This window comes from Rissa tridactyla, chromosome 7 (assembly GCF_028500815.1).
Source record: "Rissa tridactyla isolate bRisTri1 chromosome 7, bRisTri1.patW.cur.20221130, whole genome shotgun sequence".
NCBI classification, from domain to species: Eukaryota; Metazoa; Chordata; class Aves; order Charadriiformes; family Laridae; genus Rissa; species Rissa tridactyla.
The window spans coordinates 27,586,852-27,601,625 of NC_071472.1; the positions used below are offsets into that span (position 1 = coordinate 27,586,852).

The 14,774-nt window shown below is 37.5% G+C and overlaps 1 protein-coding gene across 7 annotated transcripts in view; it reads left to right on the forward strand.

Moving 5' to 3' along the window:
* Positions 1 to 14,774, forward strand: part of AGPS (alkylglycerone phosphate synthase) — an 89,500-nt gene that overhangs the window by 56,802 nt on the left and 17,924 nt on the right. For all 7 annotated transcript variants that reach the window (XR_008467586.1, XM_054207759.1, XM_054207760.1 and 4 more), the window contains 7 exons: positions 216 to 296; positions 3,288 to 3,413; positions 5,483 to 5,591; positions 6,021 to 6,148; positions 8,749 to 8,800; positions 10,823 to 10,899; positions 13,914 to 14,026. Coding sequence is in view for 6 of the 7 variants with exons in the window: in XM_054207759.1 (XP_054063734.1) it covers positions 216 to 296; positions 3,288 to 3,413; positions 5,483 to 5,591; positions 6,021 to 6,148; positions 8,749 to 8,800; positions 10,823 to 10,899; positions 13,914 to 14,026 (686 nt within the window). In the remaining variant the exon portion in view is untranslated. The remainder of the gene's footprint in view (positions 1 to 215; positions 297 to 3,287; positions 3,414 to 5,482; positions 5,592 to 6,020; positions 6,149 to 8,748; positions 8,801 to 10,822; positions 10,900 to 13,913; positions 14,027 to 14,774) is intronic.

Sequence of the window (14,774 nt, forward strand, 5' to 3'; positions counted from 1 at the left end):
ACAAATATGCTACTCTTCTGTAGTGGTGATTTCATAAACTAATGTGTTATGTATCTGTTTGAGGGTGTGAGGGGGCTCAGCTTTCACTGCTTTAATAACTGGAGTTGTATTAGTAGTAAACTGTATGACCAAGTGTGTTGATTGTATAACATTAGGGAAGGAAATAAACAAAAAGCTTTAACACTGATTCTTAGTTTTCGTTGGCTTTTCAACAGAATCGGATTCTCTGGATAGATGAGAAAAACTTAACAGCCTGTGTGGAAGCAGGCATTGTTGGACAAGATCTGGAAAACCAGGTATTTTTAACTTGTCAAGCATCTAGTATTTCTCCCCATTTTTCATAGCTTTTCCTCTGTGTAAATCATTGAATTGTGTAAATCATTGAATTCTAGCTTAATTCTTGTGTGTTTTTATGCAGACGGGCGTGGTAAGCGTTATATTCACGGTTATGAACCATATGGCATTGAATGCTGTATTTGACCATTTTAAAAAAACTTCTTTTTAGCTCTAGCTACAAAATGTGATTACAGTAAGTTGACAATTCATAGGATGTAGTGCTATGGTTTCTATTTCAGACCTTAGATACACCCTTGTGTTTGCACGGTATGACACTTGGTACCAGTTACAGGGACAAGTTCAAATTGTCATTGTGTGAGGCGTGTTTTAGTCATTTTAGCCAGAGGTAGTTTCCTCAGAAAGGTTAGACCGTGTAACAGATTTGCAGTTGCTGCTGCTTAAGGCCAGCTACAGGAGAGTAGCAGAAACGATGGAGAGTTGCCCAGAACAGGAGTCCAGTGGAAGATTCCCCTTCACTTTTAATTGACCTCTAGTGGCTTTTTATTGCAGTTTATCAGATGAGCTACAGCACCCTTCTCAGGATCTTTCTTGGTACTTCTCTATAATCAAGCAAGCTGTGGATGTTTGTAACTATTATTCAGAATGTGCAGTTCAGCTTATTTAAAAAAAATATTCTAGGACTTGACTTATTTGATAGCTAGATGTTGTCTAAACTTTTCTTAGCACCCAAAAGCTATATACAAATCTGCAGAGATTTGAAGGGGTTTTTGAATGTTTTTTTCCAGACAATGAAAACTTATCATACTTGACTAATAGAGCTGTTTATGACGAGAAAGATAGCCTTTCCTATTTTATTTTCCCTTTTATCATTTGATGTAATATTTTAACCTTTCTGGATCCATTTCTCTTAAGCTTGGAATTAAAATGCAGAGAATATTCTCTGCATTTAAATGACATTTTTCTACGGTAGTAGTTTGATATTTCATTACTATCTGTCCTTTAAATGCCACTACTTTTCCTTTCACTTAGAGCAAGGGAAATATTCCCTTGCTGCTTATAGCTCTCATGAGCTGAAATGCTACTGTTGCATTTATTCTTTTTGAATATTCTTGATAAAACTTTTTTCAGTCATGTTTTTGACTATGAAAAGAGTATTGGTTGTCAATTTGTTCAATACTGAATATAAACTAGTATTCATACAAAGGTTTTAATCTACAGAGTGACTCTGAGCACGTGAGGGCTTCTATGTAATTCCTTCAGTGTCCAAAGAATACAAAATCGGATCATCTACTTAGTGTGTGTGTATATATATTTTAAAAAGAGACTTTACCAGCATTATCTAGGAATTATGTTGCAGTGAAGTGAACCTTATAACAGTAACTAAAAGTCTAAACAGAGACATGAATTCTAAACAAATAACAGATTTGGGAAACCTGATATTTGACAAAAGCTAGGCTGTAAGTGTTATAATGGGGCATTCAAAACCAGTTGTCTGTCTTAGCTAGCGACTAGGGTGATTAAGACACTGTTTTCTGTGGGATGAGAACTTCAGATATTAGTGGGCTCTATAGAGAAGCCTTAAGTTACTTGGTTTTTTGTCAGAACAGAATATGGAAAAATAGCTGATAGATGAGTACTAAAGGTGACAAGTGGATAATGAACATACAACAATATTTAATACTGGGTTTTGTAGAAAGCATTATCAATCAGATTGTGAGTCTATAGGAAAAGCTAGTACATGCTCGTATTTTCTGGATGAGTCTGTCTCTTGCATTTGCAAAGTACATAGTATTATGTCTCCCCTGTCCTGTAAGTGCTCTTAGCGCATGCTGTTCATACAACAGGATTCAAGGAGTTTAGGCCAAGTGCTTTGTACATGCCCAGTCAGTTAAAAGTTTTCAGAAGCATGGTCTTCTGTGCTTGTGTTTTTACAACTTCTAGAAACCGGTAAGTTGTGACTGAAGCGAATTTCTTTTCATCTTGGGGAATGAGGAGAGTGCAGGCTCCAACCCTCCCCTAATATATGACCAGTAAGCATCTCAAGCCACAAGCTTCTCTGGTGTGAGAGGACCATGAGTTAGATGAATCACCATAGGCTACGTAGATCACCATAGACTACGTAGAAGTGACTTTCAATCATTTTAAGTTAGAACTACTTTGTACAACAGAACATAGTTAATGATCCACATTATGTGGTATACTTGAATACCTATGTCCACCTGGATTGTTATCAGTCAGTCAGTGCAAATTGGTCATCTCAAATACACTAACACAGTTATCACTTAATGTGAGACTGTTCGGTCTTTAATTCTTCCTGTCCAACAGCTTTGGTGTTGCGATTCTGAGTGCATCCAATCAACCTCAGGTGCTGTGCAGATGGCAAAGCCAAGCTAATACAGAAAAATGAGAAACAAGTGACTACTTAATGTACAGGAATGTGTGATCTGCATCACAAATAGTTGACAGTGTTGCATACAGGAAGCCCAACCAGATGGCTGTATATTAAAACACATCGCTCCTTGAGAGAATTAAGTACAGGCAATTTGCTCACATTTTCTGCAGACCTGCTGCATATCACATTAGGATAGAAAGAACAGGAGATTAAGTGCCTTATTTATTGGCAGCGTTTGTGCAAAGTTGGCAGTTAGTTATTTTTTTCCATATGTATTTGCATTCGCACCTTCTTATGAACAATAGAGGTCTTAGTTTTAAAATATGGGGGAGGAGTATTGTAGGTTGATATGTAGCACTATGTCTGCATAGTAGAAGCAGAATCAATTTGCATTTCATCTCTATAACAAAGACTAAAATTGTGGGTGTGTGGTCAGGATATGTATTTAAAAAAAACAAAAAAAACCCAAAAAACCAAAACAAACAAACAAATTAAAAAAAAAAAACAACAAAAAAACAAAAACCAACTATAGAATACTGAGATTTGGAGTACTAAACAAACGCAGACTCTGTAGAATGTGTTTTTTTCCTTTCCTTAGCTTGCTGAAAGTGGCTTCTGCACAGGCCATGAACCAGATTCCATGGAGTTCAGTTCACTAGGAGGATGGGTAGCAACAAGAGCATCAGGCATGAAAAAAAACATCTATGGAAACATTGAAGATCTGGTAAATAGCTCTAATACTTTTTCTAATTAATTACTCTGTTCAGAGGTTTAACTTTTGTAATTACCTGTGATGAGAGGGAAAAGGGATAGTAAATTGCAGTTCTCTTAAGTGATACAGTTTTGGCATCTGAAATGCTTTTTTGCATGCTTTTGTTATTAGTACTAATAATCCTTATCACTGATCTAAGTAATTTTCATTTTGGCTCTCACTGGCTCGCTCAAGGAATAGTGTTACCCTGTCCTGACTCTGGCGCTTTCTACCACTGTTTTGCGCTCTCTATTAATCCAGTGTAATAATCCTGTCAAATTTTTAGAGTGATTTCAAAAGGCCCATGTTCTCTCCTACCTGTTCTGCGTTCCTCATGTTGTCTAGTTGAGTCACCTAATGACAGCAAGCTAGCTCTTTCCACCTTCCTATCGCCCCCTAGGCTGGCAGTTTTTTTCAAATCAGTAGCCTGATCTAACATACCGTGTGGATGCACAATGGTGAAATCTGATGCCACCACATGGTCTGTAGGAGCCCTAAGGAAGGAAGCAATGAGCTGGGAATGGCAGTATTCTGCTCCTGAATCTGTTTTAAGCATTTAAATGGTTCATCTTTATATTAACCCAGGTAATTTGTTCTTTAAAGCATACTTTTTGATTTAAAAATCTACCATTTCTGGTATAACAAATTAATATATTGAAGTTAAATCATCACTGTTCAGACTTTGCCTACCTCTTTGCTTCAAACTTCCAGCTTTCTTTCGTAGTTTGTACAATAGCCCTTCTACACATGTGGGGGTTTTTCCTTATTTCCTGCAACACACTCTAGGTAATTTATCCCCATCACCTCAGGCTTTTTCATCAGCTCATAGTTCACAGACGCGTTTGTTCTGTGCACGCATGTGACATTACTATCAGTGGCTGAGCTTGGCAGGAACTACACAGGTTTTATTCAGTAGGCTTGGCTGAGCTAAAACTACTAGCACTTAAAAAGTGTCATCTGTCCTCTGCTGCCTGAAGTGTTACTGAACGGTATAGCTTTGCTTGTACTGGGAGATGTGAAGCCGAAAGCTTTTCTATCATGCAAGCATAACTTCAGGCTAAAACAGCTTCTGAGATTTTCATCAGGAAGAAATAGGATTGAAAATTGATTCAGAACAGTTCATGAGTTTCAAAATGCCACAGTGAGAAAGTTTCAGGGAAGTGTTTACATCTAGAAATGGTGTGCTATATAAGCTGCCTAAAATCCACTTATTGCAGAATCAACAGTTCGTAAAACGCATATAGTGTAATTCTCGAACAGCTCAGAGCAGGATGAAAATTACTTAGCAACCTGTGCTTGAAAGTTTTAAAGCCATTAGTTGAAATTCAGTAATTTTGCTTCACTTAAAGGCTTCACTAAAAAAACCCTGAAATCCACGCTTCCTTGGTATAAAATAATTGAGTAAAGGATTTAAAAAAAACAAAACAAACTGGTCTCTGTATTGCATGTGGACAAATAAAGCTGGAAGCAATAACGTTGAAAAATATTTTAAAAATACAACCTTCTAGCCTTACGTATTCGTCAGTGTTATGGCAGATTTAATATGGATAATCTATTTTACAAATCTTACTTCTGTCTTTCTTCCTAATGGAAATATTTATGTAGCAACTGGTGACTGAATTATATTAACTTCATCAAGCAGCAGTTCTAAAGCAAAATTGAGGAAAATTTAAACCCTCACTTTTTTACTCTGAATTACTATTATATTCTGGATTAAAATCCTAGTACCCATAAAGTACTGTTTACACTAAGAAACAAAACAGTTTTAACTGGTACTGTCTGTATGTAGCCAGCAGCTGATTTGATTTGTCATAGAACTGGAAACAACCTGTTGTGTGGGCAAACCATGCTGTGTTAGAAATAATTGTTGGTAACAGTCCTCAGGTTGTCCCAAAAGTTCTTGGTGCCGCCTACAGAAAGTCTGAAGTCTACAAAGTTGAACTGTATCAAGCTTAATATACATTTTGTTGAAAATAAATATCATGCAAAAAAAATCTGTGCTTAATGCTAGTATTTATAGTCATTGCATATTGTTTGAACAGGTGATTCATATAAAAATGGTAACTCCTAGAGGAATAGTAGAAAAAAACTGTCAAGTACCTCGCATGTCAACAGGACCTGATATCCATCACTTCATTATGGGATCTGAAGGTATAAAAACAGTAATTTCACATGACTGCATCTTAATTCGGCTTCTGTAATGGCTTGACTTGAGCATCTTTAATTCTGTGGCTTCCAGTGTGTCTATGGGTGGCATTATGCAGGCATGAATTTCTTGTGTTGGGGTAATACATTGAGACCTTAATTAGGACTGAAGTTAAGCAGCTCTGAACAGTGCTTAAAACAGATCTGTGGAGTTAGCCTACAAGTCTCCTAACAAACATTATGATTTAGAGGATATCTTGTATCACCATGTAAATAGTCAGGAATAAATCACCTACTACTGCAATACTGATTTTTTTTTTTTTTGATTTCTGATTTGTGTTAACGTACAGCATCATGGTAGACACTTGTTAAGTTGGGTAACTTGTAAGAAGTAGATCTTGCAACACTTGCTCACTTTTTCTTTTTTCCCTGAAGGAACTCTTGGAGTGGTTACTGAAGTTACGATAAAGATTCGCCCAGTCCCTGAATACCAGAAGTATGGCTCTGTGGTCTTCCCCAACTTTGAACGAGGGGTGGCCTGCTTAAGGGAAGTGGCAAAGCAGGTAAAGAAAAGCTGGATGTTGACTTCGCTCAAGAACACAGATTCTAGCACTAGGGCTGTGCTGATGCTCTAGTATTTCTGGCAACTGATAACCAAGGATTTGAGAGTCTTGTAAGTGTATATGGTCCGTAAGGCTTTTGGAAATTAGGCAATTGAGGATTGAGCACATTCTGAATTTGCTTGATGTTCTGAGCCAAATTGTGGATGTGCCTTTTGATGTCTCTTTCCTTAGCGGGAATTATTTGCATATCTCAGCACAGAAAATTTAGCTTTGCATCTCCTTCAATGGAGAGCTTGACCCTCAGATTAATTCAGGACTATGTAAAAGGAAGCAGTATTTACAGGAATTAAGTTGCAGCATGCAAGTAAAGGGCAGTTGAATTTATAGCTCTGAAGTGGCAAAGGAACAAAAGTCATGCAATGGAGGGATTTGGCCTGTGTTTAGAAAACGCTTCCTGAAGCACAGTGATGTGTTCAGGTGAGATGGATATTTTGAGGTGGCATTGTGCTTACACTGTAGTATTTAAACAGTGTCTTCTGAATAGTGTGGTCAGATGGTTTCAGGTGGCAAAACTCAGACATGGGTATCCCAGTTGTGTAAAGCTTTTCCTCATGGCTATGCTTCCAGGCAACTTTGACACTGGCTATCCTCTTTCATCATGATCTTAGACTAACTTTTCTTTGCTCCGTGCAAAACATAACAAATCATTTCTATGAATGGTGGAATATACCCTGAATTGGGGAAGTAATTTCAGAAATGTTTTAATTAATGCCAAACCAAACACAGCTTTACATTTTTTCCAGTGATTGGTCTAAATTAATGACTTAATGTTCCAAGCCAGATGTTCAAACTGGTGTGTGAATGACATGTATATGCTAGTCAGCAGCACTTGCCAGTTCTTCTGTTGTGCTTCTGCTGCTAGTGCTTGTTCTTTCTGTTAAAGGTACCTAAGCAGACTGTTTGGGAATGCTTAATCATATGGCTGATCAACATTTAAAGTCAGTTAAGGAACTAGTGTGTTTCCCTAGCTATGGGCTTAGTTAGAAGAGGAAAAAAAGGCACTATGAGCCACTTAGTGTTGCTCCATTTCTAAGCTTCTGTTGCTGCTGTGTCACTGCTTACTTGAGCCTGAACTACTTATTCCTCTCTTCTTTTGCCCCTCACATCAATCTTGGTAGTAATTACAATGATTGCTATCTGAAAAGCTGTTTCTTGTCTGTATTGGTCTACTTTAATGTAACAATAACCGACCTGCAGGTTGTGGGTGGGTTGGTGTCATTTAAAACCACTCATCCAGCCTTCTTATGTCAACCCGCGTGGTGAGCTTAGTTCTTCTTTATGTTCCTTCTTCCTATTGAGTGACGCAATGTATATTAATGATATGATGGAGGGTGAACATGTCAGAACAAATGATAGGGGAGCACTTCCATATCCATGTAATTAGATGAAGATAGCATAAAATTCAGGCTTTGTCATGTTCCTCTGGCCATACATTTCAGTGTGATTGGACATGGTCATCACAGATTACACAATGTAGGTGTAGATATGACCAGACGCTTGCCTAATTGAAGGCAGCTATTTTTACTGTTTCTCAGATTTCTGTACAGTACAGAATCTAGATTGGACCCATATACGGATTTTAATTGCAGTCCGATGGCAGAGCACTAATGTCCTGGGTCTGGCCGGAATGGAGTTAATTTCCTTCGTAGCAGCTGTGTGGTGCAATGTTTTGTACTTGTGACCAAAACAATGTTAACACACCGATGTTTTCGCTATTGCTGAACAGTGTCAAGGCTTTCTCTGTTTCTTACTCTCCTCCCACCAGCAAGTAGGTTGGGAGTGGACAAGAAGCTGGGAGGGAACGCAGTTGGGAAGGCTGATCCAAATTGACCAAAGGGATATTCCATACCATATAACATCATGGTCAGAAATAAAATAGGAGGGGGGAGTTTTCCAGGGGTTGCCATTGCTTGGAGACAGGCTGGGTATTGGTGAGCTGGTGGTAATTGCTTGCTTTTGCATTACTCTTTAGTGTGTTTTTTCCCACTTTGCTTATTAAACTGTCTTCCTCTCAAGCCATGAGTTTTCCCACTCTTGCCCTTCTGATTTTCTCCCTCGTCCCTCTGTGAGGGAAGGAGTGAGCAGCTGTGCAGTGCTTAGCTGCCTGCCAGGGTTAACCCACAACAATTAGACTTTTCAATGAATTTGTATGTATGCGTATCTCTGATTACATAGCAACATAAGCTTAATATTCTAATCAAATACGGTATGTTTAGTGCATTTTGGTAACTTAGAAAACCAGTCAATACTTGAAGGTCAAAGATCTTTGGTCTATTCCTGTGTTGGCTTGAGGTTAAACTGAAAGTTCTCAATGCGTTGTATCTTGACATGCCTAATAATAGATGTTGCTATTCAAGTGAAAACGAGCTTATAGTCACCCCTTTTCAATGATGTTGATGGCCATAGGTCTTTGGTATCAAAGTGTACTTTCTTGTGCGCTATTATTAAATGAAAAATTTGATGGTCACGTATTTCAGCAAAACTGTGTACATAATATTTTTATTTTTCCTCCCTCTCGTTCCCCTGGCTTTGTCCCCAAGAGATGTGCTCCTGCATCAATTCGCCTTGTTGACAATGCACAGTTTCAGTTCGGTAAGTAAGTAGATCTTCTTGGAGGAGTATCTTCTTCCAATGGTTTTGATTTTTAGTAGTTTAAATCTGTTTTAAGGGGTAATTCTTTTGCTCAAAACTAGACAAAAGGCAGACTCCAAAGTCAAAGTCTAGATGGTGCTGTAATGTGTACTTTCAGAAAGAAAAGCCTGTTTTTGTCTCAGGGAAAACAGTATCAACTATAACAGTCAGTAAAGAGCCATGCTTTAAATTTCATATAAGCACCACAAGTGGTATATAGATTCCTTAGAAGTAGCAGGTTTTTTGAAAACATTCTGATGTCACAATGATTGTTTGGATGGGAGAGAGAGACAATAGCATACTTGTCCAAAGTGAGCTGCCTGTTTTTAAAAGAAGCTCAGATATAGTAAATGCCATAACTGTACGCAAATAGAACTAATCTGTAGGCTTTAAGTATAGAAGGTCAATGAAACTACTAGAACATTACTGAACACAAAGATTTTGTGATATTTCGACTAGTTCAAATACCTAAATAGGGCAATGTCAGACATGCAGAGCAATCATTTTTGAGCACTTCTTAGGGGAAGCTGTCATTTTAAACTGTAGGAAATTTGGCAAAATATGTGTTCTGGCTCAAGACGCTCTTGAGGAGAACCTAAATTCCGCTACCCAAAAGCTAACAGTTTACAGAACTTGAACGTCTTGCTGAGACTGTGCTATTTTGATCTTACCCGAAAGATGAAAATGTGAAGTCTGACTGACCTTGAATGCCTCTATTTTAATACCACTTGAACAAGTCAGAATTTCTGAACAGAAGCCTCGGTGATGAATCTTGACTTCAAATAGCATTAATGTTTTTATTGTTTTTATTTTTCTTTTCAAACCAAGGAAATCAGGATGTGTAATACCTGAGGGCCCAGCAAGCCTTGCTGCTTGCTTTGGTCACTCTTGTGTTACACTGTTTCTCTCAGACGTGTACAACAAGGCAGATGCATTTTTCTTTCTTTTTAATTGGGAAGAAGTTTGACCGATTACAAGTTTTAAACCCAACACTGAATAAATCATTCTTCTACTTTTTAGCTTTGATCTGAGGTTGCAGCTTATACAGTCACCTGTAAAACATAGTTTCAGGTGTGTCTGTAGATTTTCCCTTTTGTCATTATTAAGTAGGCTTAAATCCAGTAGTTTTTACAGACTGTGGCTTAATAAATTCGTGTCCTTTTGTTATCTGCTGCTTTTTTCTGTGCTTGGAGGTGTACTTCTGGGTTTGTTCAAGCCTGCAGGAAGAGCCTTTACTGAAGTTCATGCTTTATTCAGAAGGAAATACTTTGTAAAGTATTTTAGAAGGAAGTATCATGTAAATGGTGCATAACTTTTTTTATGAATTGGGCTCACAGCATGTAGGCCAGATGCAAGACTGTTAAAGTGAAGCAGTAATGGGAGTTCAGAAGTTGCTCGTGACTGAAAACAATGGAACAAACAGTAAAAGACTTTCATCTCAATTAAACTCAGTCCCGAGGCAGAGATGTTAATTTAACAGACTCCAAGACACCATTTATATATCCTGGTAATTTCAGTTCCCTGTATGTGATTAAGGAAGCAATTACTAGCTTTATGTAGAAAATTGTGCACAAGTGACATAACCGTTAAGAAAAAAAAAAATGCTTAACTCCTAACTTGCACCATTTTTGGCTATTGGTTTCAGTGGTTTTGGCATAACTTTTAAAAAGGTCACTGATTTTGCTTAGTTTTGTAGTGTAAAAACTAATGAAGTGTTCTTTTAAAATTTTCCATGTACTATATACTTGTGAAGATATAAACTAGGGCAGCCTTAATTAGTGTCAAATGAAATATTTGTGCACAGTTGTATGTATGCCTTTTAAAAAATTAATAAAAACCTCTCCCTAAATCAACTTTTAAATTGTGATGATCAAAGTGCTCCAAGTGATTCTGGCAACTAAACTTTTTTTTCTTTGCCCATTGAAGTAGGAATTTTAAGAGCCCTATTTGCCTTAACACACCTCTTTCCACTTTTTGCCAAAGGTCATGCTCTTAAACCACAAGTTGCTTCCATATTTACGTCGTTTTTGGATGGACTGAAAAAATTCTACATCACAAAGGTAACTTTTGGGCTTTAATAATGTTTGGAATTTTGCATGCTATTTATAAAATTCAAGATCTTTTGGTATACTGTCTCTAACGCAGCTGAGTTTGAGTGTAACAGATCCTACATTGTACTATCAGTTAGCTGTAGATTCTCAAGGTGGTTTAATCCAAAATAAGATTATCTGTTTGAGGAGTTGTTCCATGACAGCTGCTCTCACTGGTCATATCGATAGATGAGATTAATGTGCCTTGTCCAACAGTGAGTTGGTGACAGAGCAAGACTGGAACAGATTTATCTAGCTTACAGACCGCTGATCATCAGTTCATACTGATGGAGCAAGGCTAACACTTTACTGTCTTTTCCTCTCCCCAGATTTTGTCAAGGCACAATCTACCTTGTTAGTACAGTGAACTAGAATTTTGGGAGAATCTCAACATATTTGTCTTGAATTGCCCATATAAATTGGTTCTTTATCTTTCTGGAATTCATCCCAATGAATACCCTTTTTAATCCAGAATTATCTGATGCTAAAATGACTTCACCGAAGCTTTTGTATGAAATAATTTGTCTTTTAACTGATTTTTTCCTCCAAATTAGCGAACTAGACAGTTCCTGCAAATATGGTTATTCAAACATAGAAAATTGCATCATCCTGGATTTAGGTAACTGTTAGAGGAGGAGGTAAACATTCCATTCTGATCTGATAATTTTGAGTGTCTTCAAGGAGTGGGCTTTCTTGAGGGACAGTGGCTAGTGTTGATTCTGCTGCTTTTTCCTGTGCTACTGAAGTAGAAAATGCTGTATGCCTTGGGACTTTTGCTAGGAAACGCGTATTAGCTTTAGAGATAGCCCAGAAATTATTTTGCTTTCCCTCCTTGATCTGCCATAGTGCAGGAACATCTAAAGAAGTAAAGGTTTTGGCAACAAGATTGCTGCCAGTTTGAAACAATCCTGGTCAGCAATAACTGCTGCTTCTGTAGTCAGCAACAAGCATCACTGCTTGTTGGGATGTTGTATCACCAAGGGATGTTGTATATCAATTCAAATTCTTCCAGATCTGCAGGAGAAAAAGAGCTTGTGGAGAAATAATATGTAATACTGATGCAAAGATTCCAGGTTGGTGACCAGTGTGGAGCTCTTACGTCAGGGCTCGGTCCCCTTCGTGTATTTTAGCAACTGCTACTTCGGAGAAACTCCGAGGTGGGACAGGAGATATGAGCAGAGAAAGGAGCAGGTTTAATGACCCTGAGACTGATATTGCAGATGTTACTGAGACTGAGATACTCAAATCCATCTTACGCTTACTTCATCTGTGAATTGCTTCCTGTAACAACAACAACAAAAAAGTAAACATCAGGATGCAGAACACATCAGATACCTCTGTTCAGTAAAAGAATGTTAGTTGTTTAACTGATACCACTTAAAAGAACAGGGACAAAGTCTTTCCGGTTTATTCCTCCATATAGTTTGGGACTGTTCACTGATAGGTGAATGTTCTAGGTATTGTTTGTTTACTAGTTCACACTGTCCCTAGTTCCTCCAATGCCTCTTAAAGAGAACTGTAAGGTGTTACCTGAGCATTACAGCCAAAAGATGGCAGAATAGACAAAAGAATTTATGTTAGATAAAATGCAAATGGCTCTACGATGAGAAAGGACAGTAAATTGCATCTTAATAGACCTTTATTCCTGTGCTTGGAGTTTATCGCAGCGGTAATAATATTTATTTCTGTTTATGTTAGCAATGCTGTTTCTGTAGGACTAGTGGATAAGACAGATCCTTTGCCCAGGGCACTATATTCTGTAGCGTTCATGGTGGTGTTTTGTTGGGGTGGTAGGATGCAATATCCTTTTCAGAAATACTAATTTGGATGTCTTTGACTGGAGAATCCCCATAAAGATTTGACGTCACTGGCTGGAGGACTGAGCCATCCTAAGATACTTTGCCTCATTGCTGGATGGTTGGGGTTTTTTTGGTTTTTTTGGACCCTCTTGGTACCTTCAGTTAACTTCCAGTACAGTTAATCTATTCAGTTAAGGGAATAATAAAAGGAATTGCAACTAACTGCGACTTTTCTCAGCATATCTGTTGTGCATAAAGGATGAGTTTGAACTCTCAACTATTAATGTAACTTCATATAATCTTGCTTGATGCTTAATAACAAGCTATCACAAGCAGAGTTAGAGACTGGAAGAGATGAATGCTACTGGAAAGGGCAAGGCTTTAAAAAAAAAAAGTTGCTGGTCAATATACATATTAAGAATACATTGTTCTAAATTATAAATTTTTACCCTTTTAACTGTGGAAATAGTCATTAAATGTTGTTGCAACTTTATATACATCTCCATTCCTTCTGAAACGTGCTTGTAATGGTAGTTCACTGGACCTAATTAATAATAAAAAAGGTATGTAGAAAATAAGTTAAGATATGACTCCTGACTGTTAGTCCTGAAACAAAGCCATACAGACAGCCTGACCGCATTACTGTTAAACCTGTAATAGTTTTCTTCCCATTTCCACTGGGATATGCTCCCTGCTACAAGGTTAGAAGTTATTTTCCTTCCATAGTGCTTTTCCCAGCATAGAGACGTTTCTGTGGTATGCTGTCGATACAACTGTTCTGCGAGCAGTGATGTTTATGGTCATCATAGTCATCTTCCTGCTTCAATACAGGAATAGTTGATAGAATATAAATGTCTCCCTATTACTCAAAGCATTTAAGACCTGTTCTTTCTTCAGCATAGGTAGAATAGACATAATAGCTGTCTGCTTTTTAACAGGAGGAAAAACGTGACAGATATAACCTCTGTTATTTCAGGGGGCTTGTGAATGTTTGTCCTGTCAAAGAAGAACTTGATTGTTTTGGGACTAAGTGTTTTTTGAAAGATGTTTTTTCCTAATCTTTCCTCTTAGTTGCAACAACACTTATTAGCCAGAGCACATGCTATATATTTGAAAAGTAAAAAGTTGTTGCTTGTATTCTACCACATGAGCTATGACATAATACAAAGTTTTCTGTCTTTGCAGTTTAAAGGATTTGATCCCAACATACTGTGTGTAGCTACATTGCTCTTTGAGGGTGACAGAGAGAAGGTTCTTCAGCATGAAAAGCAAGTCTATGATATTGCCACCAAATTCGGGTATGCTTCTCAAAGAACTTTTTCATATGAAGCTGGGAGTTAACTGTCCAGGAAAAAAATAGTATTACCATATTTTTATAGTGATTACTGTGTGGATATGTTCTCAATTTACTAGCTTAAAGTGGCAATAATCAATTAGTTACTGAATGTCCCCTTTGATAAATATGGCTTGTGCTAACTCTTAATAGGTAACTTTACTGAAAAACTTCAGCTGTCTGTGTATTGCAGGAAAAGTAAGTATTTGACTAAATATGGAACTGATGTTAATAAAATGGAAACTAGCCCTTATAATTGCTTATAGGCATGGAAGCTGCTTGTTTTGCAATACCAGACTCTAACTACACAAGGGGGAGACAAAATCATAAGGGCTACATTAAATTTTTGCAGAATTGATGTGAGCATATGAATACAAGAAACTTTGTTTAAAAGACGAGCCTGTGTTTAATTAAAGGAATGCAGTGAATTTCTGTTCCGTAGACTGTTTTCTATTCTTACAAAGGAACAGAAAACATACATTGGTGTGGGAGGCTGAGTAATGATCAGGTAGTTTCTGTCCTTCCGCTTTGATTAAGCGTGACTGATAAAAACCATCACTAAAAGTGTGATTTTTTTTTTTTTTTAAGAACATACTTTTTACTTTTTAAGAATGTTATTGCTAGTATTGTAGTCTCACCTATTCAAATATACGTAAGCTCTTTATCCATTTCAAGGCTACCCTTTCTGAAATTTGTGCTTTCATTCTAACACT